The sequence below is a fragment of the Polyergus mexicanus genome, unplaced genomic scaffold (genome assembly GCF_030449975.1).
Source record: "Polyergus mexicanus isolate NDT 795.1 unplaced genomic scaffold, iyPolMexi1.0 SCAF_16, whole genome shotgun sequence".
In the NCBI taxonomy this organism is placed as follows: domain Eukaryota; kingdom Metazoa; phylum Arthropoda; class Insecta; order Hymenoptera; family Formicidae; genus Polyergus; species Polyergus mexicanus.
Genome location: NW_027223336.1, coordinates 3864673 through 3891753, shown reverse-complemented (window position 1 = coordinate 3891753; position 27081 = coordinate 3864673). Strand labels below are relative to the sequence as shown.

General features: G+C 38.3%; 2 protein-coding genes across 16 annotated transcripts in view; one reads left to right on the top strand and one right to left on the bottom strand.

The window, feature by feature from the left end:
- The window catches only part of LOC138940235 (ELAV-like protein 3), a 50505-nt gene that overhangs the window by 19515 nt on the left and 3909 nt on the right, over positions 1-27081 (bottom strand). For 4 of the 13 annotated variants that reach the window (XM_070308898.1, XM_070308896.1, XM_070308900.1 and 1 more), the window contains exon 1: positions 1726-2801. The exons of 2 other annotated variants lie outside the window; for them this stretch is intronic. The gene's annotated coding sequence lies outside the window, so the exon portion shown is untranslated. Of the gene's footprint in view, positions 1-1725; positions 2803-7776; positions 7932-9140; positions 10666-27081 lie in introns of those variants that run through there. 7 more of the 13 variants (XM_070308901.1, XM_070308899.1, XM_070308893.1 and 4 more) reach the window with 6 other exon arrangements.
- On the top strand, positions 1378-27081 carry LOC138940231 (cytosolic carboxypeptidase 6). Of its 3 annotated transcripts, XM_070308885.1 has the most exons (8): positions 1378-1453; positions 16531-16694; positions 20237-20601; positions 24056-24489; positions 24810-25013; positions 25171-25394; positions 25630-25825; positions 26204-27080. In XM_070308885.1, exons 2-8 carry the CDS (start codon positions 16676-16678, stop codon positions 26520-26522), a joined length of 1761 nt encoding a protein of 586 aa, XP_070164986.1. In that variant the 5' UTR covers positions 1378-1453; positions 16531-16675; the 3' UTR covers positions 26523-27080. The 3 variants fall into 3 exon arrangements, with proteins under 3 accessions (XP_070164986.1, XP_070164987.1, XP_070164985.1); XM_070308886.1 differs by lacking the exons at positions 1378-1453; positions 16531-16694 and adding an exon at positions 16985-17165 and having other exon boundaries at positions 26204-27081; XM_070308884.1 differs by lacking the exons at positions 1378-1453; positions 16531-16694 and adding an exon at positions 19598-19983 and having other exon boundaries at positions 26204-27081.

Sequence of the window (27081 nt, the reverse complement as noted above, 5' to 3'; positions counted from 1 at the left end):
TTTTAGACGTATCTCCGCTGTCATTATCGGATGACAATGGACGCGGCTACACACGCGTGCACGCGCCGAAAGGGGCGAAGGGGTGGAGGGGGGGAAAGGAGGAAGATAGGCAATCGTAAAACTTCGAATATGACGCCGGAGATACGCGCACCCTATGAAAGGAAACTGTTCGACTTTCGAGAGAAATGAAGAATTCTAAATGGAAAATATATTTTCATGAACTAAAGTAGTTTGAATAATAAAGCAATTTTATATGAAACTTTTTTTAAATAAAATCTTGGTTAATTTTTATTGTATTTCCATGATAATTTATTGATACATGATTCAAATTATAGTTAAAAAAATTCAGCAGTTTGAAACTGTCGAGTGTGTTATATATTTATATGCTTCGATATCTCTAAATTTCTTTAAGTTCAGTTAGTAAAATTTAAAATTATACACACACACGCGCGCGCGCGCAAGTATTAGACGTCATATTCCAAAAATCACGTAAAATAAAATTTTGACGAGTCGTATAAATTGAAGTACGAAGGGAAAATGGATGACGAGTTATTTCGGAACAGCCCGGGACTATCGATCTGACGAAATCGATACAACGGAAATACCGTTTTATTCTTGTAAATGCTACATTGTTATTTCAATTCAGCAATGTCCCTATCGCACGGCAAGAGATAGCAACATCCAATTATCCATAAGAATTTTATAACTGTCCTCGATTTTTCGATTTTACATAGAAAAAAATAACTTCTCGTTCAAATATCACTATTAATTCGACATATATTCGACAATTATAATAATCGAAATACAAAAAAAAAAATGATACAATTATCAATTATACGACGATCGAATTAGGATCCGTTTTCAAGGAAACCGAGCATATGCGGCCAACCACCGAGAATATTCCGTGACTTGCGGGGAAAAGTTGCCCTTCGCGAGAGGTGGCTCGAAGGAAAGGAAGGGAAAAAAAAAAAAATACTTTACCGAGAATGCGGCCGGACAAGGACGGACATTGCGCCTAAGCCTAGTCGACCTCGCGGGTTAAAGTTCGATTAGCACGTACGTCGCGAGATACGATCTTCGGCCGGTGGCCAGGTGGCCATGGCGACGGATCGTGAAAATCGCGTGGCCGGGGCCGATCAATACGAGCGCAGCTCCTCGTCGCTCCCTGTGCCTCGCGCTTGCTTTCTCTCTCTCTCTCTCTCTCTCTCTCTCTCTCTCTCTCTCTCTCTCTCTCTCTCTCTCTCGTTGCTCTACGAGAACCCCCTTCCTGCCGTCGCACCGTCGCCCCTGCGCGTTTCAGAGGGTGACCCCTCCCGCGCGCGAAAAAGCGGCTCGGCTCGTATACGCAAGTACGAGCGCGCGCGTAAACGCAGAGACGGCGAGTTTGAGAATCGCGGCGAAGGGAGACGCGAGAGGGGTACATCAGCGCGGAAAGAACCATGTACGAACGCACGTACGTAAGTAGATAGGTATAAATAAGGGGATTGAGAAGAGAACTAGACGATGACACGTGCTTTCGCGACGCTGATCTCGAGAATACGACGATGGAGGCGACAAGTGTATTATCTCTTCCTACCTCTTTCAACGAATCGACTAATCCTCTCTCTCTCTCTCTCTCTCTTTGCAATAATCGATGCATTCGCCGGGGGTCGTTCAGACGCGTTCTCATATCGTTCGTTTACCAGCTAAATGCTAACTTCTCGCGGATCATTTTTCCTTCGATACCTGTTAGCGTCTTGCGTTCTCCCTCTTTCTTTATTGGCGTGCCTGTCACACTTCTTTCTCTCCTTGTCACACGCGAAACCGAGCACCGTGCGAGCGGTCAGCCCTTACGCGAGCCTCCGGCTCCTCTCTCTTCGTTTTATCGTTCCCACAACCGCCAATGTGTGCACTGTTATCACGCTACTGCTCTCGCACCACCGTCCGGAACAGAAGGGGAAATCAATGAAAGAAAAGTACGCCGCGAATCCTCGTAAACCGGCATTTATGCGCACCGCCTGACCGTTCTCGGTGCACTTCGTGACGGGTGACGGTCGCGTATCGACATCGACGGCGACGGTGGCTGCTTTCGGCGTAGAGATCTGACGACGGCGACGAGATAATAGGGGGAGCGTAGGGGATGGAGAGGGGGCCGAGGGAGGGAGAGGAGGAGAAGGACGCGAATTCGGATCGGAGCCTCTGTCCGGCGTGCAAATATTAACGCGTGCGTACGCGCGCGCGTTTTATCGGGGACGGAAGGATTGCGCGTGAAGATGGCCGAGAAAATTAAAGTTTGAAACACTAGACTAAGGAAACGGAAAGAACGACGCGAAACGGGCGGAGGCTGCGTACAGACTGGACGCCTCGCTCGCTTCGAAGCGGCTACGGCCCGCGGCTCGCGATCGCTCGGCCGTCATCGGCCAACCTCGGCCGACATCGGTCGCGCTCGGCTCGACTCGGCTCGATTCGGCTCGATTCGGCACGACTCGGCACGCGCGTCTACACTCCGCCTATAGATGCGACGCCGCGGTGAGCGTATTACGATTGAACCCTTTTTCGTCCGTGATTTTCCCCTGCGTGCCCAAAACGCGGGGTTGCTAATCGAAGTGCATATATTAATGACTTCGAAAAATACACACGGGGATATCTAAAATATTTTCCAATCCTACCGACTTACCGATTACTCGAACTCGCGCGAACTTTGCGAGCGTCCACAAATTTCTGATAACGATGCTATGCTAATTATCAAAATATTTGCGAGAATCGTGTCTTGTTTATTTGCATATGTGAATTATTATTATTATTATTATTTCACGCGATTTTGACAGATCGATTACGAATCATGTTGAAGCGAGTTTAATAATAAATACTGTACGCAACAGAAAGATATTTAAAATTTATTTTTATCATGTATACCTTTATTAAGGCAAGGAATGTGTGAGACGTCATAAAATTCACACGTCATGAAATTCTCGATAGAAAGATAAAAAACACACATACATATATGTATACGTATGTGTATAAAACTGCAGATATATCCGGGCATTACATAATGTATATGCAAACGGAAACTGAAAACTTCTTTAACGTGCAAAGTCCGCGTTTAATTGCAAATCTTTTCGATCGAGTTACATCAACCCAGTTCTGCACGAAAAGAAGGTGTACACTTGAAACCCCAACTGCGCTTTCTCTTACCGGCCCTTCAGGGTTTTTGACCTCCCCCCCCCCCCGACGTACTACGGTATCGCATCGAGATAAGGGTCTCCCTCTCGTCTTTCCCGTTCGTATTTATAAAAAAATAAAATATATAAAATCATACATAAAAAAAAAAAAAAAAAATTATCCTGGATATATATCAGAAAATATGTATGTTAAGAAGAAAAGATCCTCTCAATTGATAATATCTTTTTAACCATAAACTTATATTAATAAATTATCTCTTTACGTATATAAATTTGTTTGAAAAAGAATAATTATATGAAAAATATATAAAACAATTATATAAAATATGAATATTGATATTAATATTGTTATATATATTTTAATATTAATATTAATTAAATATTGATATAATATTAATATTAATTGTATAAAATAACGATATTAAAAAAAAAAAAGAAAAAGAAAAAAAGAAAAAAACCCAGAAAAATACGGAACTGGCGTTTGACAAAAATAATCAGATTATTTTTCCTTGTTCGCGAGCACATCGTGCATAGGGATCCATTAACCGTAAGTACGTCGCTGCGAACTTTGCGACATTGTGGCTGTGCATCCGGATAAAAATAAAATTTCATCGGCGCTCCATGTTTTGCGAGAGGTACCCTTACCATTCGTCTCGCTCGCGTGCGAAAGCGTGCAATCACGGGAAACGAATCGAGGTAGCTGCATCCCTGACCTTAGATCGAGCCAGTCGGTCTCCAAAACGATTTACACAGCCGAAAATTATACGGCTCTGACGAAACGGACCGAGTAAGATTTGGCGGCCGTGCCAATAAACGATATGTATTTATGTATGCGTTGATGTTTTCGGAAATTTATTCCTGCCCTGTGGAGCTCAACGAACGCGAATCGAGCACGAAAATGAGAATATATACGCTTTTAGAGAATAGCCCCGTGACACGACATCGATTGTACAAATAGAGAATGATTTTTTATCCTAAATATATATATATATATATGCAAAATAATTGAGAAGCAACGAGATCGAAAACGGTTGAATAAGCACTCCGCTCCGTGTCTTAACGAATTACCAAAGATAATCCACATTATGGACTGACAATGAGATTTCTTCCAATTTATCGGACACTTTTGTAACGCGATCGCGGAAGAGAATGGAAAGAAATCTCTCGAATCGCGCCCATGACCATACCTAATGCTGATCGTCGTCACCGGAGAATCTATAACGTTTGGTCAAGGTGGAGAACAAAAGGGGATAAAGTTTAGACTGGGGCACGGTTACCAACAGATGCCGGACATATGCGGAAAAGAAGCAACGTACACGTGTACGTGCACGCTACGCGTGTACATGTATTGTTGCACGCGCATGCAAATTCCCCTCGAAATCAAAAGCCTCTTTTTAAACCATTCAATCGGCCAACTAACTTAAAAAGAGAGAGAGAGAGAGAGGGAGATTCAATCTTTTATCCCGAGTTGCGCTATTAATAATTGTTAAACATCGAAGAAATGTTTGTATTACATTTTTTATTCATTTTTTAGATAATTATTCTTTCAAACAAATTTATATGTAAAGAGATAATTTATTAATATAAGTTTGCGGTTAAAAAGATATTATCAAATTTCTTTTTTTTTTTTTTTTTACTCTTCATCTTCAAAATAAAGGTAAAAGATCTGATGATGCGATGCTCATTTGAATTCACTAGCTATTGATATAGAAACTCAAATTGCAGTCTACACTGTTATAATAAAATAGCCAAGGAAATATTAAATCAGTATAGAGATAAATACTAGGATTATTCAAATGGATACTAAAAAATGCGAAAAATACGCCAGTCACGTGGCGGATCCGTGAATCATTCCTGTCGACAAACGCAGACCTCACCCTCTTTAGTTTAGTCACAATCCAGCTGTCGAAGCTACGTTTTCGGGGGTAGACCCTCGGCATCATCGATCTGGCACGGCGGGCACGAGTATAATTCTATACGGGGCTATACCTCGGGAACAATAATTCCGTCCGGCAACTTTTTCTGGGGTCATCGAACCTTTAACTAGAATTCCGTCGATACCTCTGGCTCGAAATCGATTTGGCCTTACATCGGTAGAACAAAGTTATTTACAAGTACCGAGAACACACTCGCGCGCGAATATATAGTATCACGCAAAATGTTTATTGATTTAATAACGAGATAGTTTAGCTTCTATTTCTGTAGACCTAATTACCTTTCCGAGGATATAAATATTCGTGTGTAATTGATATTTAAGACCTAAAAATATGTTATTGTATTTGCATAATTTGTTTTAACATTTACAAGCATCGAGTTCCACGAAGAAAAATGTAGGATAAACATTATGGATGAGTAAAGATATTTTAATCGCGTTGATATCTCGATCGAAAGATTATAAAAATATAAATACATAATAAGAGTAGCCTCTGCTGCGTTTGCAGAAAAGAAATAATTATTATATTCTTGCGATTAGATTAGATTTTTTTTTTTTTTTTACTTAATGTAAGCAAAATATAGATAATAACTGGCGAAGAAGTTTTTAACATCGGTTATTAGCGAAAGTATTTAGAGTATTTAGATACCGTACAGGAGCAGCTTTTTAGCTTTGACTTTCTGCATCACTTTTACTTCGCTAGTCAAATCCTGCATAATAAATATAAAGCACTTGAATATTTATGAAATGAAATTATTTTAATGAAGAATGAGAATAAAAAATTTGGTTGACATTTTTGATATCTTTAGATTTAAATGTTTAAACTCCGTTTCTAAATTTAAAATTTTGCGCTCTGACATATTGAAGAATTTTTTTGCATTTTCTTTTTCCCCTCAGAAAAGGTTCATTAATTCATGCAGCGTCGTGTAACGACCAAGATTATACATCTTGGTTAATTTCTCGCTCATTTTTTCAAGTTTTTCAATTAAGTTTAATTTCAATTAAGTTTAAACTCAACATATTATATCCTGCGTAAAAATAACTTGACGAAACGACTAAATTACTCCATTCTTCTTGTTCACTTGTCCGTAATTCAAAATTCGCGAAGCGTAATTAAATTCAGCGTATATACACCCTCAGAAAGGATTTCTGATAACGAGACAAAAAATATTCTTCACATATTTAATCGTATCGCAACCTTATGCGGTATAAAAATAAAAGAATTTTAAAATTAAATCAATAATTCCTTTTCTTCTCTCTCGAATTAAATAAGATTGTCTTACTATCTTGAGACAAGAGTAACATATACAAATCTAAGCTTATATATTCTTGCATTTAGAATAACTTGATGTTGGATCGCTACAAATTTCCATCTTCATCTTTGTGAGAAAATTAACGGGATAGCACCAAGAGCATTTTATTCTAGATTTAAGAATTTTCCATTTAAGATTAAAATATTCCTTTTTCAATAATAAATATGATCGTCGCTATATCGGTCCTATTTTATGATAGATATTGAAGAGTAAATAGCATTAGATCCGGAAATCTTTTCTGTGGGTGTACTCAATTCAGTATATATGAGATGTGATAAATTAATTTTTCGATAACCATGCAAATTCATCGGGAAGCGAGCGAGTTTCGCGAGCGATTGCGTAAATTCATTATATATATATTTCATGTTTCGTGCAAAACACGATTACGTGGTCGTCGTACACCCGCGACATGTTATGTCGTATCAAATTATATACGTACGCACTCACATATGTATGCCCGTACATCACGAATGCGTACGTGCGCGTTTCTGCAAGGCAATATTGTACATACAATGTATAGGAAGCATCGGAGAGAGATAGAGAGAGTCGCGGAGAAGCTCCATTGATTGGTCGGTGGCACGGTGGAACATTGCAGCTATCCTGGGGGTATACGAACCCCGATATATATACGCTCTTCTCTCTCCGTCATCCCCTTTCTCGCCCCCTTTTCCTTTCTCTTTCTCTCTCTCTCTCTCTCTCTCTCTCTCACTCTCTCACACTCGTCTCTCGTTTACCCTCGCTACGATTTTACCCCGTGGTAAAACGCAGGCGCATCACATGGACCCAGGAACGATCAATACGAGGTTCCCCAACCAGGCCTACTCTCTCTTTCTCTCTCTCTTTCTCTCCCTTGCTCTCCGTTTCTATTTCCGTCTCTTTCTCCGTCTCTCGTGATTCTCGCCACCATCTTCTAGTCACCCTTTGCAAAATCGCGGCTAATCTTTGATATTTTGACACTGGTCCGAAAATTTCGCGTCGAACGGCATGAAAAACGAAGCGGAATTTGTTACTAATCATGAGTGACGTTTCTCTTACATCTTTCATTCGTTCTCGTTGTCTTTTGCACGTTCGTTTTTAGTTCAAATATTAAATAAGTAAATTTTATTTAAAAAACTTATTATTAAACGTCTTATCTATTATATGTATACCATATTTACATATGAGATTTGAATACTCGAATCTCGCACGAACAAATCTCATCATGCGTGATTCGTTCTCCTAAGAAAAAAAAAAGAAAAAAAAATGAAATCGAATCTGTCGTTCGTGTTTAGTTACCTAATAGCTTGGTAAAAGAGAAAAAAAGCAAGCGATATCAAATCGATCTTCACCGGCTTTATCATCTAACTCTCCCCCTCATTGGCTCACGCACCATTGTGATCGAGGCCGTCGCGGACGGAAGTGTCCCTCTCGAGACATCCTGCTTGTCCTCGACAAGGACCCGCAGTGCCGGTCCCCGCTCCATCCCGCTCGATCTGCTCGACGCTTCATCATGCATCGCGAAAGCTCGACGTCCTCGCTACTGAGCTATATTTCAATTTGTTGTTTTTTTTTCGGTCGGGGTACGTTGCGGGATCGATAAGGGGTTGGATCGAGAAAGAGAGAAGCGGGAGATTTTATGCGTATGCGTTTATGCGTATTGGGGTTGCGTGTGTACTTGCGTGTGTTTGTGTGTTTGTGTATATGTATGTGTGTGCGTTTGTGTATTGCGACGCGGTGCTCCCGCGACAGTCGCTTTCTGGTGCCACGCCCAGAGGGAGAGAGAACGATATGATGCAACACACAATATTGCGCCGTGGTAAGCCGTCAGCTGCTGGACGCGATGATTTCTCGCGATGGTTATGGCGGCTGATCGACGTTAAACGCAACAACTTTGCCTCGTTAATGAGCCCCGGCGTTTAATAAGTTTTTATCACCGAACGCGCTCCTATTGCATGAGATCGCGCAATTGTTTTCAACACGGCAAGATTCGCATTATAACGTGTATAAGAATGACGCTTTAATCACTCGTAATAATACTTCTCGATCGGCGCAAAGAATTATAATTTTTATAAAATAATAAAAAAATTGTGATTTTTTACATTATAATTTTTTATATCTTTCTATTATAATTTATTCTATAAATTTGTAATATCGTTACGAGGCTAATCTATTCTAATAGTATTAATCGTGATTAATTATGAAAGAGAATCATGATCCTAATGGCAATATATATATATATATATATATATATATATATATATATATATAATTTTATCTTAACCGCGATCTATATTATTGTCATTCTTATGAAATATATTTTTCTAACAAGTACACAATCTCCATTTTAATTCAGCCAACAATACATTTATAATATCCTAAATTTCACGCGATTTTACTTTATATTGTTTATTCATATATTTGTGTTACAATATTTATAAAAAATTCGGGAAGAAAATATGCGTAATTAATAAATAGGCGAATCACGGGAGCACCAGAAGGAATTTTTGGAAAGGTCAACCTAATTGGTACCGGAAGTTTCCTCGCATGAGGGATCTCCAGTGCAGAGAATGAACGTATAAGATCGACAGCCGATCAGTGTACGATAAACGTACGCAAATCCGCTGATGAATAGTCAATAATTATAACGGCAATAATAACAACAATAATATAACAAGATAATAATAACGATAATGAGAGATAAAGATTTGTGAAAAATCACAGAAACAAGGAAAGTAAAGAAACAAATGAACATACCGGTTAACGATGAAAATCAGTGGTTGGAGGATGCCGAGAATCTGGGCGCAGAACGGAACGACGATGGGTTTTATTTAATTACTTTTATTTTCTCTCTATTTATGCGTGTCCCTCTGTCGATATTTATCTCTTTTTTTTTTTTTTTTTTATCTCGGTCACGATTTTAAACGCGCGTGCGTGTGCGTTTTCCGTAATATCTTTGTACAATTTTCTCTTATTTTTTTTCAACAAATTTCTCTATTGCGACGCGAGACTTGAAACATCCGGAATCGAGGATCGCGCGACGATCAATCTGGAAGCCAGTTTCCGATCATCGAACGAGAGTTGCGACATTGAATAATCGCGAAAACGCGCGAAATTATAGATCGGATATAATTTGCGAGCACTCGATACGTATCTCGCGACAGGAAATAAACAAATTTCGCGCGCGACCAACACACCCAGTGTCTCTCTCTTTCGCTCCTACCCCGATCGGCGAAACGTTTTCCTATTTGTCCCTCTCTCTCTCTCTCTCTCTCTCTCGCTCTCTTTTCTCTCTTTGCCGATGTCTCTTCCGCCGATTAAAGAATCTTCCAGCTGACGATCTTGTTGCTCACGATACCGCTCTCTCCCTAATGTAATCAATTCCCATTTGATTATACGTTCACGATCGAATCGTTCCTCGAGATATCGCGACGCGTCGATCAGAGGGATCGTCGATCGAGATGGATGAGCGATCGGGACACCAAAAAGTGCTCCTTACGGTAGGATGAATCGGGAATACGAGATGGCGGAGAGCATAGGGTCGAGGATAAAATGAAATTATAAGATTGGAAGAACGCGGAAGTCACTCCTTTCTGCTTTATCTTCGATAAGCCGATTTCGTCCGGTAAACTTATCTTCCCGCACCCGACGTTCACGAAATCTTTTCGCGATTTTTCTCGCGACGCTGTCACCCGGTGATGACAAACAGTGACGTCGCTCGATCGAGACACGTGAACGGGACAAAGCAGTAGGGGACAATTGAACGTTTCGAGGACAAGAATAACGATGACAGCAACGGCGACGACTATGCTTCTGATTACGACGACGAACGATATACCGAACCGAGTGTTCTCTTCTTTTTCTTTCTTTATGCCGAATTGAAGGATCAGAAAAATTAGGAGATATGCAAGCAAATAGTAAGAATGTTGCGGGTATAACGGTGTCTACAACGCAATGCCTTTATGTGGTGCGGTAACTAAACTGACGAGGCCGGCCTCCAATGCCGATGGCTGCACCCTCTGGACACCCGCCGCCACCCCCACCGTCTCGGCTCGTCGATAGAAGGAGGGAAGAAGAAGGGGGGATAGAGACTCAGGGCGAAAAAATCGCGAAAAAGCTTGGCCAAGGGAGATTGGCGGGCGATGTACGCAGACGCCGTCGTCGTCGTTAGTAAAAGGTGAGGAGAAACACCGGGAGAGGGATGTGTGTGAGCGGTTAGAAAGAAGAGGAGAGATCGGGACGGATATGAAGACGGGAGAAGTGCCAGGGGATGGCGACTGGCAGAGGAATCGGTGATGACGGTAAAAGGGTGGAAATTCGCGCAGACGTAATAGACGGCCCGCACCCTTCGCATACCGATCGTCGGGGGTTGCCCGATTGATTCTGTGTGCGTTACCTCGATGCACATACAATATTTCCAAACATATCGCGCTGCTGCTATAGAGAGATTTTTTTTTTTTTTTTTTCAGTCATTATGCGCGCGCGACATCCCGACGTAATAATTGACGAGTCGAGAAAAAGAGGAGAACTATTGATTAAAATGATCGGCCTGGGAATTACGGAAAATAACTCTCCCCCCCCCCCCGGGCCCCCGCTTCGTGTCGGTCATTGCACGAATAAGTGCAGTTACACGGGGAAGGATAACTGTTCCATCGATCGTTTCGTTTCGATGCTTCTCGGAAACAATCTTTAATTCGGCATCGTTGTAGGTCGATGTACCTAAGTAATATTTTCCAGGATTCAGAGTCTTAATTTAGATTCTCGAGCGCAATGCGATAAGCTCTGAGCCGTGTCCTACGAGAGAATGAATACCTTATATCGTTCACATATATGCTAGATGGAAAAAAAGAGAAAGAAATTTATCTGTAACCTTGAGAGGAGTGTACTATCGGGGGAATAGTATATAAATAATATAGAAATATAAATAATACAAATAACACCGTCGCGTTTATTTAGGGAACGATCGATTATATTATAGGAAAATATGATAGAAATGGGGTATCGTTAGTTTGGATGATATTTCACCGATCTCGAATATCTTTAGTGCAAGAATAGAAAGAGATCGAGAAGAGATAACGAAAAAAATATAAAAAGAACTTGACAAAAAATAAATCGAAAAATCATGATAAAATGTATATACAGATCTTATTGTTAGTTTACAAAGACGATAGAGTTTTAAATTAAAAGAGAAACAAAAAATGGTAGAAAAGATAGAAAAAAGGGAGAAACATCAATCATCTCTCTCTCTCTCTCTCTCTCTCTCTCTCTCTCTCTCTCTCTCTCTCTCTCTCTTAAGAGAAAGAGAGAAAGGGGGGAGGGACAGGCAGAGAGAGAGGGGGGGGGAGGGAGGGAGAAAAGGGTCTCTAAGACAATAGCTACCAACTTTCAAGCTGCCATCGACAGCGGTGGATTAAAAAGGGGAGATACATATGGGAGTGAAGTAGAAGAGCGCAAAAATTGCACTCGTTTCATTGTTAAGCGGATAAATTTTTAAAACGCAATATAATTTATATCAACTGCAGTAGCATCCATTACACGGACCAATCCTGATCGATCGGCGTGCATTACGACGTCTGATCTTCACGGGAAATTGCCATGATTAATATCGCGAGTGCACATGAACTTTTGAACAACTGTACATTGCCTCGATTATGGAGGGGTCGAGAGAGAAAGGGGAAAGACACAGGGAGACGGACAGGGGTGAGAATAGTAGTCGGCGGAAGTACGCACGCGCCAAATGGGGTTCGTGAAATGGAGGGGTTGATAGCGAAAGAGAGAGAGAGAGAGAGAGAGAGAGAGAATTGATGAAGAAGCGAGCAGCGCATGCGCCGGCCGGTCAGAGGGTGAAAAAGCTCGCTCGTTCTCTCGGCAAATGGCTTTTCGGTAACGCGAACGCGGCCAAATTTTATCATACGATGCGCGAATCTCATATTCTCTTTGATCAAATAAAACCGCGCTTCACCAAGCCTTATCGTTTATGGTGACTTTATTGAAGAGCAAAGCTCGCGATTCGATCACGAGAAATAAATTTTGTATAAGATACTGCGAAAACGATGTCGAATCTTTTCCATTTTTATTCCATCGACAATAAAAAATCAATACGAAAAAATAATTAGCATTATATAAAATATGTCTAGAAGGATTACACGTAAAAAATACAATTTGATCGTAAGCAAATACAAGGCTTCGTATCTTCATAAAATTGTAATAATTATAATCAATATAAAATATAATTATAAATATTATAAAATTATAATAATATTAATAATTAACAGATTATGGTAAAAGGTAAATCTATTGTAATGAAACCTATGATTACATCTGTTTCCATTCCATTTATGTTGAAACTTTACGCGTTATCGAGTTGATATCAAATATATGATTTGAATTCAGTATATAAATGCACAAAAAAATAAAATGACGCGAATGACGAGAACGCGCTTATCTCGCGACAGCAATCTCATCTCGATCAATCTCGATCAGCAACCGCGAACAATAGCGTTAATATATAAAACTTACCAATCGATTTTTTTAGATGCGTAGGCTCATTTGCTTTTGTACCGTTACTCACGATGTTCGTTAACGCTAACCTTGTGATAAACGATTTTTTAATGACTCATGTCATGGGTAGAATGGGGAGAATCGATAAATATCGGACGATATATACTAATTGGTTTCGTCTGCGTCATATTTTATGTACATTTTCGGTATTACAAAATATGAAAGATAGACGAACGGTGCGTGGAGCAAAGAGAAAGGGAGAAAGAAAGAGAGTCACGGGGGAGAGGCAGAAAGGAACAAGGGAGACAAGGGGTGTAATCTAATGGTAAATAGCACGTATGCATATAAGGGTCAGTCGAAGTGCGTCCCAATGGCGTAGGAAACTGAATACTAATTACCAACGTATCTAAAATAGGTAATTCTTGTGAAACTCTCGGCTAAACGTATCTTACGACATGATAAAAAAATACAGAGATATAATAAACACGGTAAAAAATAGTCCAGGAAAGGAGAGTCTCTTAGTTCGATGCTGATAGGAACTTCAGTTTTATAATGAAAGAAAAATTTATTATAATACGTTTTAAAAGATTATGTATAGTTAATTTATATTATTACAATAATGATGTAATATATACAATATTTCAAAAGAGAAAGATTACGTGTTGTTAATTTATATTATAATAATTTATTATTATACATATAATATTTTATGCACACGCTTCTTTAAATTATGCAAAAAATCTGGCGATGAATTTAACATTTAATGCAACTGCTCTTTCGCGTGTGCACGCCATATTCTATATTACATTAAGTAATCAATTATTCATTTTACAATTTGCGTCCTTATGCATATATTAAAAGAATGATCCATGTAAAAAAATCTCGACATATTTATAAACGTTAGCTAGAAACAGCAAAACAGCTCGCTGATTGCGAGCAAAAAAAAAAAATTGCTTATTCTAGTTTCAATTTCTCTTAACATACTTTGCAACAATTGTAATCTCGAGAAATAATTTGTCAAGTGTCATCGCTATACGTTACAATCGTGACGTCTCGTATTGACAGATACCGTCGTGTGTCGCCGGTATACTCGTCGACTCGTAAAACTCGTCGATCGCCAGCGATCGATTGGCTCGCTGGTCGCGCCCACCCCGCGGGTCTTAATCGCCAAAGGAGTCTAGACACCTTCCAGAGGTGGTCGCATAAATTCCGTGAGAGGACGGCGCGGCGGATAATTTACGGGCGCGCTTGTCCTCTTTGTGCTTCCGAGTGTCCTGGGCGAACCGGCGCGCCCCCATTCCATCCCGGGCGCGCCCCCTTCCTACGCCACTGGGAGGATAGACCGAGGGGTGCCAGCGTCAGAGGGGGCCGCCGGCCGGGGTTTGGAGGGTGGGAAAAAGGGAGAGGGGGAATTCGGGTGGGGGGGGGAGGCCTTTCGAATATCGATCTCCCCGCGCGTTCTCCCAGTCATTCGCTCTCTCTTCCGTGCAGCGCCATGTCCCTCTTACCACCCGTTTCGCGCGCACCCAGCACTCTCCCGGAGAGTGGAAGGGGTCGCGAAACAGGCGGAAGAGAGAGAGAGAGAGAGAGAGGAGGGAGCGCACCCGAGGGGAGCTTCGCCCGGCGGTCCCAGCCAAAGCCCGGAGGAGGAGGGCATTCACCAGGGAATGCGCTGCCATCAACTACCGTCACTATTACTACTACTACTATTACTACTACTACTACTACTACTACTACTACTACTACTACCGCTACTAACCGACATTTAGAAAAATGTCCTCGTGAAATTGGTTTATCGGAACCTGCAGCAGGAATTATCCCTTCCCTCCCCTCCCCCCTCTTCCCTTCTCCTCCTCCTGCTTCGCCTCTCCGTGCCATCTAATTTGCATCCTATCTTTGGAAATTCGTTACATCGTAGCCTCCTTCACAGCTGTCTAAATTCGCAAGAGGAAACGAAAACTAAGAGAAAGATGCAGATCAGTTGACGTAACTAAAGCGCGTTTTGAATTTTTCGAAAGCCTTGTATTATAAATATCAGTTCCGATATTGTTTAAGTAAATCTTTACGCGTTTGATTTCGTTAGAAATTAATTTTTATCGTTACTTATAATAATTATAAATCTTTTTCTTCCTTCGTAATAACTATAAGCGATCGATATAAATGCAAAATTTTTTCTTAAATATTTTATACGATACGTTAAATGCAAAATGTATTATCTCATCTCTTTATTATACGAATTTATCATTAATAACAATTCTCTATTATCTGTCTATAATTTGATATATGCTATTCTCGAACTTATATATTGACGCGTCAGTATAATAAAAATTACCGTTATTCTCCTTATCGTATTCTCTTATTTTGTCAAACTTACGCAAGAGAAAACATTCTACGTACACGTTTTAATTCATTTATCAAGCGCAAATTTGTCGCATGGCAAACGGAGGAGTGAATAAGCGGCGTCGACATCTCGTTTGTGAAATTATTCGCGGAAATGTCATCCCGGAACGCTCGAAGAGAATCGCTACCCTTTGTCCCCCGCCCATCTCCCTTTTCCGTCGTTTCGCAGCCCGGATCATCATCCCTCTCCCGGAGCAAAGCCTGGCCAGGGATAGGTGGATGGTTGCACACCTTACGCATGTTGCATGCGCATTTAACGAATGTATGAGACGTTGCGTAGACCCGAGAGCGAGGCTGCATGTTACACGCGTGCTGACAAAGATAATATATATATATACCTTGTGTCCCGTAGACATAGTATATCTAGACCGAGAGTTTGCTTTTATTTAAGAAGTGGGGGTAAAGATGCACGAAGAAAAGGACATATTCTGTTTCGCACCCCTTGCGTTCTCTCTCGCTCGCACATAGCATAGCGACGCTCTCTTTCGTCATCCTACGTGCGAGCGAGAGAGAAGGCAAGGGGCACGAAACAAAGTATGTCCTTTTCTACGTGCACCTCGACTCCTCAACACTCGATCTAGATATATTATGTCTATGCCTTGTCCTCTAGGCGTTACCTTTGTAACGATCAAATTTCACGCACGCAAGTTATATATCTACCCTATTTCGCGCGCAAATTACGTATCTACCCCATTTCTGCCTTATCTAGGCATTACATAAGCATGCCAGCTTGCGAAATTACGAATAGGTCGGAGCGACGAGATTGGAAATGACGTGACTGGTTGCTAACTAGCGTCTGATTTAATTGTAAATTAAGCTGTAAAATGGTAATTTTCAGAGCTAAATAAGAACTGATTAATACTGTAATTGGATGCTGGTAAAGATTACGCGCGAAAAGTTTTCTCGTTAATAAATTTTTGAAATAAAAATTTTATTTTGAAGAAAATTAGCTTCCAGTTAATCAAGTGATTATTTAACAAATTTTGGGTGCCAAACTCAGTTTTTACTGCTTAAGAGACAAAGCTAAATCGAAAATACTATCCTCTAAACATTCAGATTGTTTACGTTTCCAGGCTATTTGCAACGGAGATAATTTTCTGTTTTATAGTTAAATAAAATTCGAAAATATACCTTATGAAGAAGAATGTGTGCATTAAATTGAATTAGCGAATTAGCTGCTTAAATTTTTCCTTCTCGTGCAAACAAGTTTATTTCATCTAATACAAGCTTATCTGGAACATTGCAGTGCAAGATAATCGCGTTGCTCGCGTATACATATCGATTCAACAAACCAAGGAAACCAGGATGGACTCGGCGACGTAGTCGTCCAGTATACAAAGTCGCGGTCTGCGTGGTCCAGTCAGAGACAAGTCCCGCCAAGTCCCGCCGACATGTCCGACGAAGAAACCGGTACGTATATGTATATATTATACATACATGTATCCTTCATACATGATCCTCGAATCGACTCGCACGAGACCTTGTTTGTGCGCTATCGCCGATCTAGCCGCAATCACGCGGGACGTGTCCGTTCTCGATGAATCTCGCGATTCGTCAAATCGATCGAAAGGGATCACGCGAGGATCATCACGCGCTCCTCGATTGCACCCTGACATTTCCCATCTCGCATCATCACCGTTTCGAAACTCCGTCTAGGAAAGCGGCGTCACGTACGCGAGCACCAGTTGTCAATCACTCGGTCGGACAAGTTGAGGCTGGCTCTAGGAACATCGACGATCGACGTTTTTTCGAGCCGTCTCTCACACACGCCAAAGTAAAAGGCGAAAGTTTTGTCGGTTAATCGAATGCGCTTTACGTGCCGATGAAGTGTACGCAAGTTATGCCGCGAGTCGCAGAAGCGTATCTTGAAGTTATATTTCGGTAAGTAAGTTCTATTTTTTTCTTATATTTTTTCGTTACATCTTTTCTCTTTTCGTAATGTTCATCTTCTGAACTAGCAATGACAGGTGAAACAAACGACGTTATTTGTTCTTATCTCTTGGATTTGAAATTCCTCGCTCGCAATTAATTATTTACTACGGATTAATTGTTGCAAGATAAATTACTGTGTCGCTAATAGTGATTCATATCACAATAACGTAAGATAATTCAGCTCCGAGAAAAATTTCACGACTATTTACGCAGTAAAATAACAGACGTTTATTGAATTTTAACTCGCGACGCGATTCTGTGACGCAACAATTAAAATGAATTAATTAAAATGAATTTGAATCGAACGCGAGAGTTCTCGTTATTTTTTTCTGAACATACAATAGAAATTGTCGGAGATTTTTAGCGTGAATTCGTCGATGTATATTTGTGAGAATTGTGTAATTTTACTTTTTCTTTTTTCCACTTTTACTTAATTAAATAAACTTGAATGAACTTTAAACTTTTCGCACTATTAGGCCGGTATTCATAGTCCGTTCTTATATTCAAGATCGTCTTAAATACGGTCTTGAGATGCTAAGCGGCCATTTTATCGATTGAAGAGATCTTAAGACGATCCAAAATCATACTTAGTTTTTGCAAATAATTTAGATTAGTATAAGTATGAAATAATAAGTATGCAATAATTAATTTAAATTTTATTAATATAAAATTAATATATTTACTTATTAAATAAATATTTCATTAATATAAATATGCAATAATCAATTTAAATTTTGTAACATATTTTTATGAGATAATAATATTCATTTATTAAAAGCGTTTTATTAGGAATAAATCGTTTTGTTTCTCAAGCATATTTCAACAAAATTGCGAGAACGGATGATTTCTAAATGCAATTATAAATGTTACTGAAAAAAATTGCGGAGTCACAGTTAAACTAGTTACGAGTAATTATTATCTAATTTATAGTAAAATCTGTCATTGCTTTGAGATTTAAATTCCGCCTATACAAGAATCTTACAAGTTTCTTAAAGTTATCTTTCAGTTTTATAAATAGTGAAAGATATTACATATATAGACATTTTTCCAATTAAAATAAAACTTTTTTGTCAATTCTTCAAAATCTAGCATTCTTTCTGGAGAGTACGAAATCATTTAAAAAATATTATTAATAAAAAAAAATATATATATATGTATTTATTAATATATATGTATACACACACAATATATTGATGAATTAACTCAAAATCTTTTTAAAATGTCACACGGATGTTACGATGTTATCTCGAATATTACACGTGGCGCTGTGAGACGTTATTCGATAGATAAAGTATTTAAAAAAAAAAATACGATGTGTAACTTTTTATTTCCGCACGCTGAATCATTGATAACCTGGCTATACGTATCTTGATGTAAAGTCAGTACACTTTTCCTGCTTGTGGCAGAGAAGTATAATACTTTTAGTCACAAAGCGCGACATTTATGTTTGTCGAGTCTTAGATGTGATAGAAATAGATATCGAGTGATCTGAATTTAGATCTGTATTTCTATACAGAACGGGTTGTGTATTTCTATGATAAGAAGTGCGATAAAGAGAGCCGGTTCCCGGTAGAACTCTGTCTTGTATATTACGTTAGATTGATGACGGAAATATCGCGGATCTTCGTCAATTTTCCCTTTCTTTATACTTTTGTATAGGCAATATTGTTTTCCTGGGTTGTAGAAATATCATTCACGGAACAATTGTTTCATTTTTACAGACCATGATAATCGTATATTCCTTTGAACGAATAATTTATGAAACATTTACCTTTATGTAAATAATTTAAGTAAATCGCGAAGAAAGAAAATTGTATCATTTAATGATATTAATAATGTATTATTAATTTTTAACATAATTATTAACATATCTTATTAAAAAGACAAGAAATGTCTATCAAATAATTATACAGATATTATGACATGTAAGAATCTTATTTGAATACATAATTTTTATTTTAATAAGAAATCTCGATAAAGCTTTGTATAAATAACACATAATAATACAAAGTTTTAAATAACTTCCTCGGTATCATGGTCTCTAATCTACAGTTAATCAACTTATAGATATCAGGTTAACGTGAGTATCACTTTATTCCATTTGCCAATTCTGTAAAACTATCGCTATTTTCACAAAGTCTCTCAATCACGCTCTCCTCTAATCTATAAGTTCATCTGTAATCGAATCAATCAGAGAGTCATGCTAGAACTTCTGCAGAGATCTCGTGACCGCAAATGAGTTTTCCCGGTTTATAATCGAAGCTTCGAAATCGTGGGCGAAAGAAGAGGGCAACGGGGGACGGCGAGGGGGCTGTCGAAAGATCGCACGTACGAGACCTTTGACGTTTGGCAGCCACGCGAGTTCCCTGCGAGCCGATTCCCATTTTTCCCTGCACGGACTTCGTTCGTTCGTTCACGCGAGACTCGCGAACCAGGAGATCCTCCACGGAAGGCGTGCCGAATTGCGGGGAATCCGCTCTTATCACGTAGGCGGTAACACATCTACCAACTACTGTAAAGCTGGTCGTCTCGTATGAAGCCGTCAGTGCTTCATCGGGTCTTCCGCCCGATAGGTCAGAGTGTCGTTTGCTTTATGCTTGATCTAGTCGACTGTCTTACAATTAGAGAGAGACTCGGTCGTCGTTCTTCAATGGTGCCAAATCGCGTCGTCCCATCGATAGATCGTTTCGAATCATTTGGGAAGTCATGGCCTTCTCTTCCGAAGGACGAGACCCTCTGGAGCACACTAGTCTTTATCAACGCGCGGGTCAGATATGTTCGCCGTTCCATTTTATGAATCATACACGTCTCGATAATATTTTAGCGTAAAATTTGTATTTTAAAAATTGCAAGTCGATAACGATAGCGTTTAATCGATACGTTCGTGAAACGCGTTATTGTCGACGTTATCATCATTTTTCTTCATGCAATTGGATATCCCGAAGTCTAATATATTGTTATATCATATGTTTATCTTTTCGTTTAACTACGTTTAATTTGCTGGACCGATACTCTTGCAGAGAGCGAGGATAGCGATGCCGAGGGTGGTTTAGGTAACGTGAATAAGATGGTGATGCGACCACCTGGACACAGTGGCAAAGCTAAGAAGGGCCACATCTGTTTCGACGCCACCTTCGAGACTGGCAATCTCGGTAGGGTGGACTTGATCTCCGAATTCGAGTACGATCTCTTCATCAGACCTGACACCTGCGGACCTAGATTACGCCTATGGTTCAATTTCACCGTAGATAATGTAAAGGCGGATCAACGAGTAATCTTCAATATCGTGAATATTTCGAAGAGCGCGAATCTCTTTCGACAGGGAATGACGCCGTTAATGAAGAGCAGCAGTAGACCAAAGTGGCAAAGGATATCGCGGGAACAGGTAAAATTTTGTCAATAATTTATTGTCCCTACGGCTATGATTTATAAATTTTAAGTTGAGTATTTTGTTATACAATATATAAAATCTTTAATTCTCAAGCATCGACAAAGAATAATGATTTAATTCATCTCGGCGATGAATAAAAATTCTTTATATCAATTAAAAGTTTAAAAGAATTTCAATTTTAATAATCAATTTTCTTATCAATCGTATGACTAAATTATATACGAAATATGAATATAAATTGGTAATATATGAAGTTCGCTCTTAAAGTTCGATAAAGTTCGATTATACAATATGCAGATGCATATCTACATCTCTGAGACAAATTTGCATCGCGCGATTGATATAGATGTTCCAATTGATTGGCAATATTGTCGGCTGAAATCTAAGAGAAACTGTGTCAGAGCGAGTTCCAATATCAAATTACTTCATCAGGCACCAGTAATCTTTTAAATTAGAATTATTGGCATCATAAATCGATCAATGGTTACCGTCGCTGACTACGTGATTGATTATCATTATAAATTTAATCAATGGACATTCTTGTATAAAATTATAATGCGAGAAATATGATGTGAATAATATTATTATCATAATATAGTCTTAAAATAAATTCTCATTTCTCACCTACTACAAATAAATTAGCATTTAATTATGCCTTACATACAAAAATTTTATTTCTCCTGTCGGATTAATTGATATCTCGAAGTGTGCGGTTACTATAATCTATGCGCGACTCATATGCATACGAACGATTGTCTAAAGTCAACTGTTAACTATTGTATTTTAAAATAATGTTAAGTGAGATTCTATCGCGCGAAGATAGATGTGAGTAATTACTTTTATAAATAACAAATAATTAACACAAATTTTTGCTTACCTTATGATTGCTCCGCTTGATATCTCTTCTGACATCCTTCTCTCTCTTTTTTTTTTTTTTTTTGTTTGTACCTTGCTACTTTTTCACGGCACTTGCGTAACACTCATTCGCGAAAACACTGTTAATTACAATTGCGCGCGCACTAATCATCAAATGCAACTGATTCTGTGTTACTTTATATTTATATAGCGCTTCTATTGTTAATCGCATACGACGTGTATTTTATTTTAAATTGCGACGGAAAAACGCGAAAATCACAGTTATACGATACGCTAGACATTGGAATTTACCATACGTAGTTGATAATAATTAAGATATAACTAAATAATTAAATTTAACTGTTGCTTATTAATTAAACGTGTCGTTTGATGTCGCTCGATTTAAAGTCGATTTGTTTTATCTCTGAAACGCTTTGCTAGTAATAGAGGAATTCGAGAGAAATCATAATTTTATTACTCAATGCGAGTTAATGACTAGTTAAAACATGATAATCGCGAAAATTAATTAATCGCACGGATTGATAATCAGTAATTATAATAACCAAAGGAAATGTTCGCTTTTGACATTTTTTAATACTTATCGCAATCGTATTTTTAGAGCTAATATGACGATATAATATATAGGAAATGCCTCGTGAAGTTGTTATTCGGTTCGTGTGTCTGACACTTCGCGTGAATGACAACAAGATTACGCTATATAAACAATAGTGTGTTACACGCCGCCAACTATTAGCGCGCTATTATTTATATATTTGTGAACGGGGGAATCTTATCATTCCTGTAACGAGACTCGACCGAAAAAATATTATTATTGTATCATCTCTCAAAACGCGATCATATATTCCCGAATTATTAGAAGATTAATTAGAGATTATTATCATATTCGTATGATTAATTAACTTCTTCGATTATCGCATCTCAACTAGCTTTAACTCGTGTAGTATCGCTCACTATTACAATGAAATTGGCGATATTATCTTTAAATTTCAATCAGTCATTAATGAATATCGCAAACGTATACAAAATAAATATAATAATAGGATTCGAGCATTATCGCAACGCGTTTATTAACTTATATATTTATTTTCATTTATATTATAAATAAGAGATAGTAAAATTATTATAAAATATGTGCATATATTATCCGTTAGAAACAGGGATAACGTTATGTGAATTTTCAATGCTGAACGAATCGTAACTTTGCGATTTTTACGATAGTTTTTTTTTTGTTTTTTTTTTTTTTTTTTTTCAATATAAAATAAAGTGCGCGTCGTATACGATTAATTCGTTGGAAAGGCTACGTAAAATAATCGTGCGATTATTAGTGCGTGCACGATTATAAATTAACATTGTTTTCACAAATAAGTGTCGTATGAGTACTCTGAAAGAACAGCAAAGGATAAACAAGAGAATAGGAAATATCAGACGATGACGAAACAACCATGGGGTAAAGAATTTTTGTTCATCATTTTATTATTTGTAAAATTAATTGTCCATTTCTATCGTCGAGATAGTCTTATTTTACATCATCTCGAAACGTAAGAATTAACTTAAGAAGAGATAACGGAAGAACTGACTAATAAAACAAACTATATTTAGACAGTCGCTTATCTATGAATCAAACGGACAGTAAATAAATGGTCGCGCATTTTAAAGTCTCCTTTGACTTCCAGCAAGAGAAATTAATGAATATAAAACATAATTAAATGCTAATTTATTGCTAATTTATTTCCCTTAATACCGTATTTATCGCTTGCGAAATAAGTTTACAAAAATAATAAAAAACACCCCAACGTTCCCTAAATCGTATCGTTACCTAAATTATGTTAATGCAATTAACTGATTCTTCGATTTTGATATTAAAATATTTCGCCAATTAATTACTCCCGAGACGTAATGCTGGATTTATTGCTCATCGTTAAATTAAATAAACGACGGTCAGAGATTGTGAAGATCCTCTATAATAATTTGTCCCCTACAAGAGTGAAATATGTTAAAACAATTAATTGTACCCTATTGATCTTGATACTAAAATATTTCTTATGAATTAATTGTATTCAAGATATATTACTTCGGACAATTCATTGATCGCAAAATAATTTTATAAAATAATCAATAACTTGTTTCACGAGCATTAAATTAAAGAGAGTGATATATATTTTGAAAGCAATTAATTCAGAAAACGTTTTAAAATGAAAAGAGCGAAGCCAAAAAAATTTTTTTTCTTCATTTTCATTTCTTATACAGCAAGCTAGCACCGCCATATGTTTGGTCTGTTTTCTTTTAAATTAAACAATAAGCAAAATAAATTTGATGTTGGTATATTTCAAGAAAAAATAATTCGAAAAACATGTTAATATTAAAATCGAAGAAATAATTAATTTGTATTAATGTTTAAACTCTTGTAGTAATGAGGGCATTGAAGCATTTTCGATTATTTTTAAACTTATCAAATACCTTATAATTTATTAAATTGACAATACGTTCGATATAAATCCCTAATATATAATTTCAGGTTTTATATAAATTATTTTACATAGTTTATTCTCCGATCTATTTCTTCATGTTACAGGTATTCTATTACAGATCTGCGCAGCATCAGAATCATTACGTATTGAGCTTCGCTTTCGCGTTCGATCGCGAAGATGAGGTCTACCAGTTCGCCCTGACATATCCGTATTCGTACACTCGTTACTTGGGGCATCTCGACAACTTGTGCAGCAGATTGTTATACACAAAGAGGGAAATATTGGCCGAGTCGATCCAAAAGAGGAATGTAGAACTCGTAACTATAGCCTCCGATCTCGAAGACACGGAACGACCTAGAAAGGTGGTCGTCATTCTCGCGAGAGTTCATCCCGGCGAATCACCGTCCTCTTTCGTGTGTCAGGGATTGATGGATTTTTTGGTCAGTGCACATCCTATCGCTCAGATTCTAAGAGAGTATGTGATCTTCAAGATAGTGCCGATGTTGAATCCTGATGGCGTCTTTCTTGGGAATTACAGGTATGAATCATCCGAGTATTCCCGAGAAATAATCGACTTTTGATCATATCTGTTTTTAGTAACTATGTATATTTTAATAATTCGATGAGATGAATTAAACGTCAAATTAGAAACCGAATAAATAATTATATATATATATATATATAAAACTGGTACTGGGTATATTTTATAACCAAATAAATAATTTTGTTCAAACTTATTTTTAAATAATAATATTATTTATATGTATTTCTAATTGTAAGAAAAACATTAATATTTATTTTTGACAAAGATTGTATCGCAGAATAATAATATATATAATAATTATTTGGCGTATTAAGGTCTACCGTGATGGGATTAGATCTGAATCGATCTTGGAATCGTATCTCTGAATGGATTCATCCTACTCTACTCGCGACCAGATCGATGCTAAAGTCTCTCGATAAGAATTCGCACACGCCATTAGATTGCGTGTTGGATCTGCACGCGCATACTAATGCCACGGGTGTCTTTGTCTATGGAAATACGTACGAGGATGTCTACAGGTAACTCTAATCTTGTTTAGCGATGAGTCGAGTAATATTAGACATTCCGTTAAATCGAATTCGTGACAAAAGTATATTATTTGAACGAGAGAATAGAAAATTAATGAATCAATCGAGCTTGTAATCCTATCTGACTCATGGCTGGCCAGCCTCTCAGGTACGAGAGGCATATCGTCCTGCCGAAATTATTAGCTCAGTACGCGGAGGATTATGAACTAGGCAACACCATGTACAATCAGGATCACAACAAAGCCGGAACCGCTCGACGTTATTTGTGCTCGATCCTGAAAGAGCACGTCAACTGTTACAGCATAGAGGTTTCCATGTATGGTTACAATAAGAAAGGGATACCCGGTATAATGCCGTACACGGAAGAAGGATGTATCCTTCACACGTATCATAAAGCTTATCATTATAAATATATAAAAATGCAAAATATATGAAAATAATTTTATTACACAAGCGAATGTTAAAAACAATTCTCTTTTAAGTTTCGTTGAGCCTTATTAAGAGTTTCATACATGAGGATAGTAATCATACGCGATTTATAAAGTCAAACTTTGGCCGATATCTAATTCGGAAAATTTAAAGCCTTGACTACCAGAACGGAATACAGATTACAGGCTCGGTCGCAATTTGGCTCGCGTTTTTTTGGAATATTACAAGCTTACTGGACTTATCCTATCCGGGCTTCCCGATCAGCCATCGAATAGGCCAACTCGTCAATCTCGGCGGAGACATCGATTTCCAAGAGAGCCCAGACCGAAAACAGTGAGAACTCCGGCGACTTTACATCTCGCCAGTATTTATGAGTAATTATTTCAATCTTTTCACATATTATATATATGGTATGTTAATCGTAGCATGAAACTATAGCTTCTATTGTTAACTATTTATATATAGAGACATTAGAGACAAAACTAAGAAAAAAGATATAGAAAATGACGTTCGTTTCAACATTAAATTTACCACAATAATCGGCTCTCTTGTCTTTCAAATATGTATATGAACGGATAAATAATCGGGGACCAAATATTATTGAATGATGTAAGACAATATTGAGGATTTTTTTACAAGCAAACAGATCTTTCGTTTACGTATAAAAGTTAGCTTAAATCTAAGAGGGAGCGATACGGTTATTGTTTGTCGAGATGCATTGTAAATCGGCTAATCCCGGGTCGAATCGTCAGGTACTTTCGGGAGGAAGTTGAGCCGCTCCCGAGCTCTCGTTACCGATCGATGAGCGGTACGCGGATGGGACAGCAGCCCGGAACTGGAATCGCGAGTGAAACTGGAACGGGCGTCGGCGGCGGGTGCAGGGGCCGGAGCTACGGGTTCCGGAGCCCCGGGGCACCGCTCGAGAAGGTGCAGGCCCTGACAGAGCGGCCCGCCGCCGAGCCGCGGCTCACCATTATCGATTTCAATCAGCTGACGCGGGGTGGTTTGGAGCTCGCAGCCACCAAGAACAGATCGACGGTCCCACGCAAAAGCGTCAAGTCGCGCAGATAACGATCGTCTCGCCTCGGACCAAGTCGTTTATTCGAAGAAATCTTCACGACGCGACAAACCGCCTCCTGTCCTAAATGTCCTCCGACGAATGCGCTCCTTTTATCCTCCACAGATCGGAGTGATTAGAAAATTACGTCATCTTAATAATGACGACGTTGATTTATAATTAGATATAATTAGTCGACGAAATGAACCATTGCAGCGAGTCACGTTACTTTTAATGATGAAAATAAAAGATTACTTAACGAGGAGTATCGAGAATGCATCCTTGAGGGGGAGACTATCCATCTAATTGTTCATAATGATTATTACCAATAACTATTGTTCCTTTTATATTGAATAATTTCGAATCTAACAATATTAACGAAACACATTAACATAGTGTTTATACATATATTCCACGTACATCATTTATTAGGATGCACGTCAACAATCAGATTTTCAACTTTCTCTTATATCATACTATATATTCTTACCTCTCTTTCCTCCCGATAATAAATAATTCTTCTAACTGTTAGATTTTATCAATGAAATTTTATGTATCTATATATATTTCCAT

Excerpts from the sequence above, each read along its gene's own strand:
- LOC138940231 (XM_070308884.1), top strand. The coding sequence starts at position 19,923 with ATGGCCTTCTCTTCCGAAGGACGAGACCCTCTGGAGCACACTAGTCTT. Across the intron at positions 19,984-20,236 it reads TAGTCTTTATCAACGCGCGG|AGAGCGAGGATAGCGATGCC; the intron begins GTCAGATATGTT and ends ATACTCTTGCAG. Across the intron at positions 25,826-26,203 it reads CATCTCGCCAGTATTTATGA|GTACTTTCGGGAGGAAGTTG; the intron begins GTAATTATTTCA and ends TCGAATCGTCAG.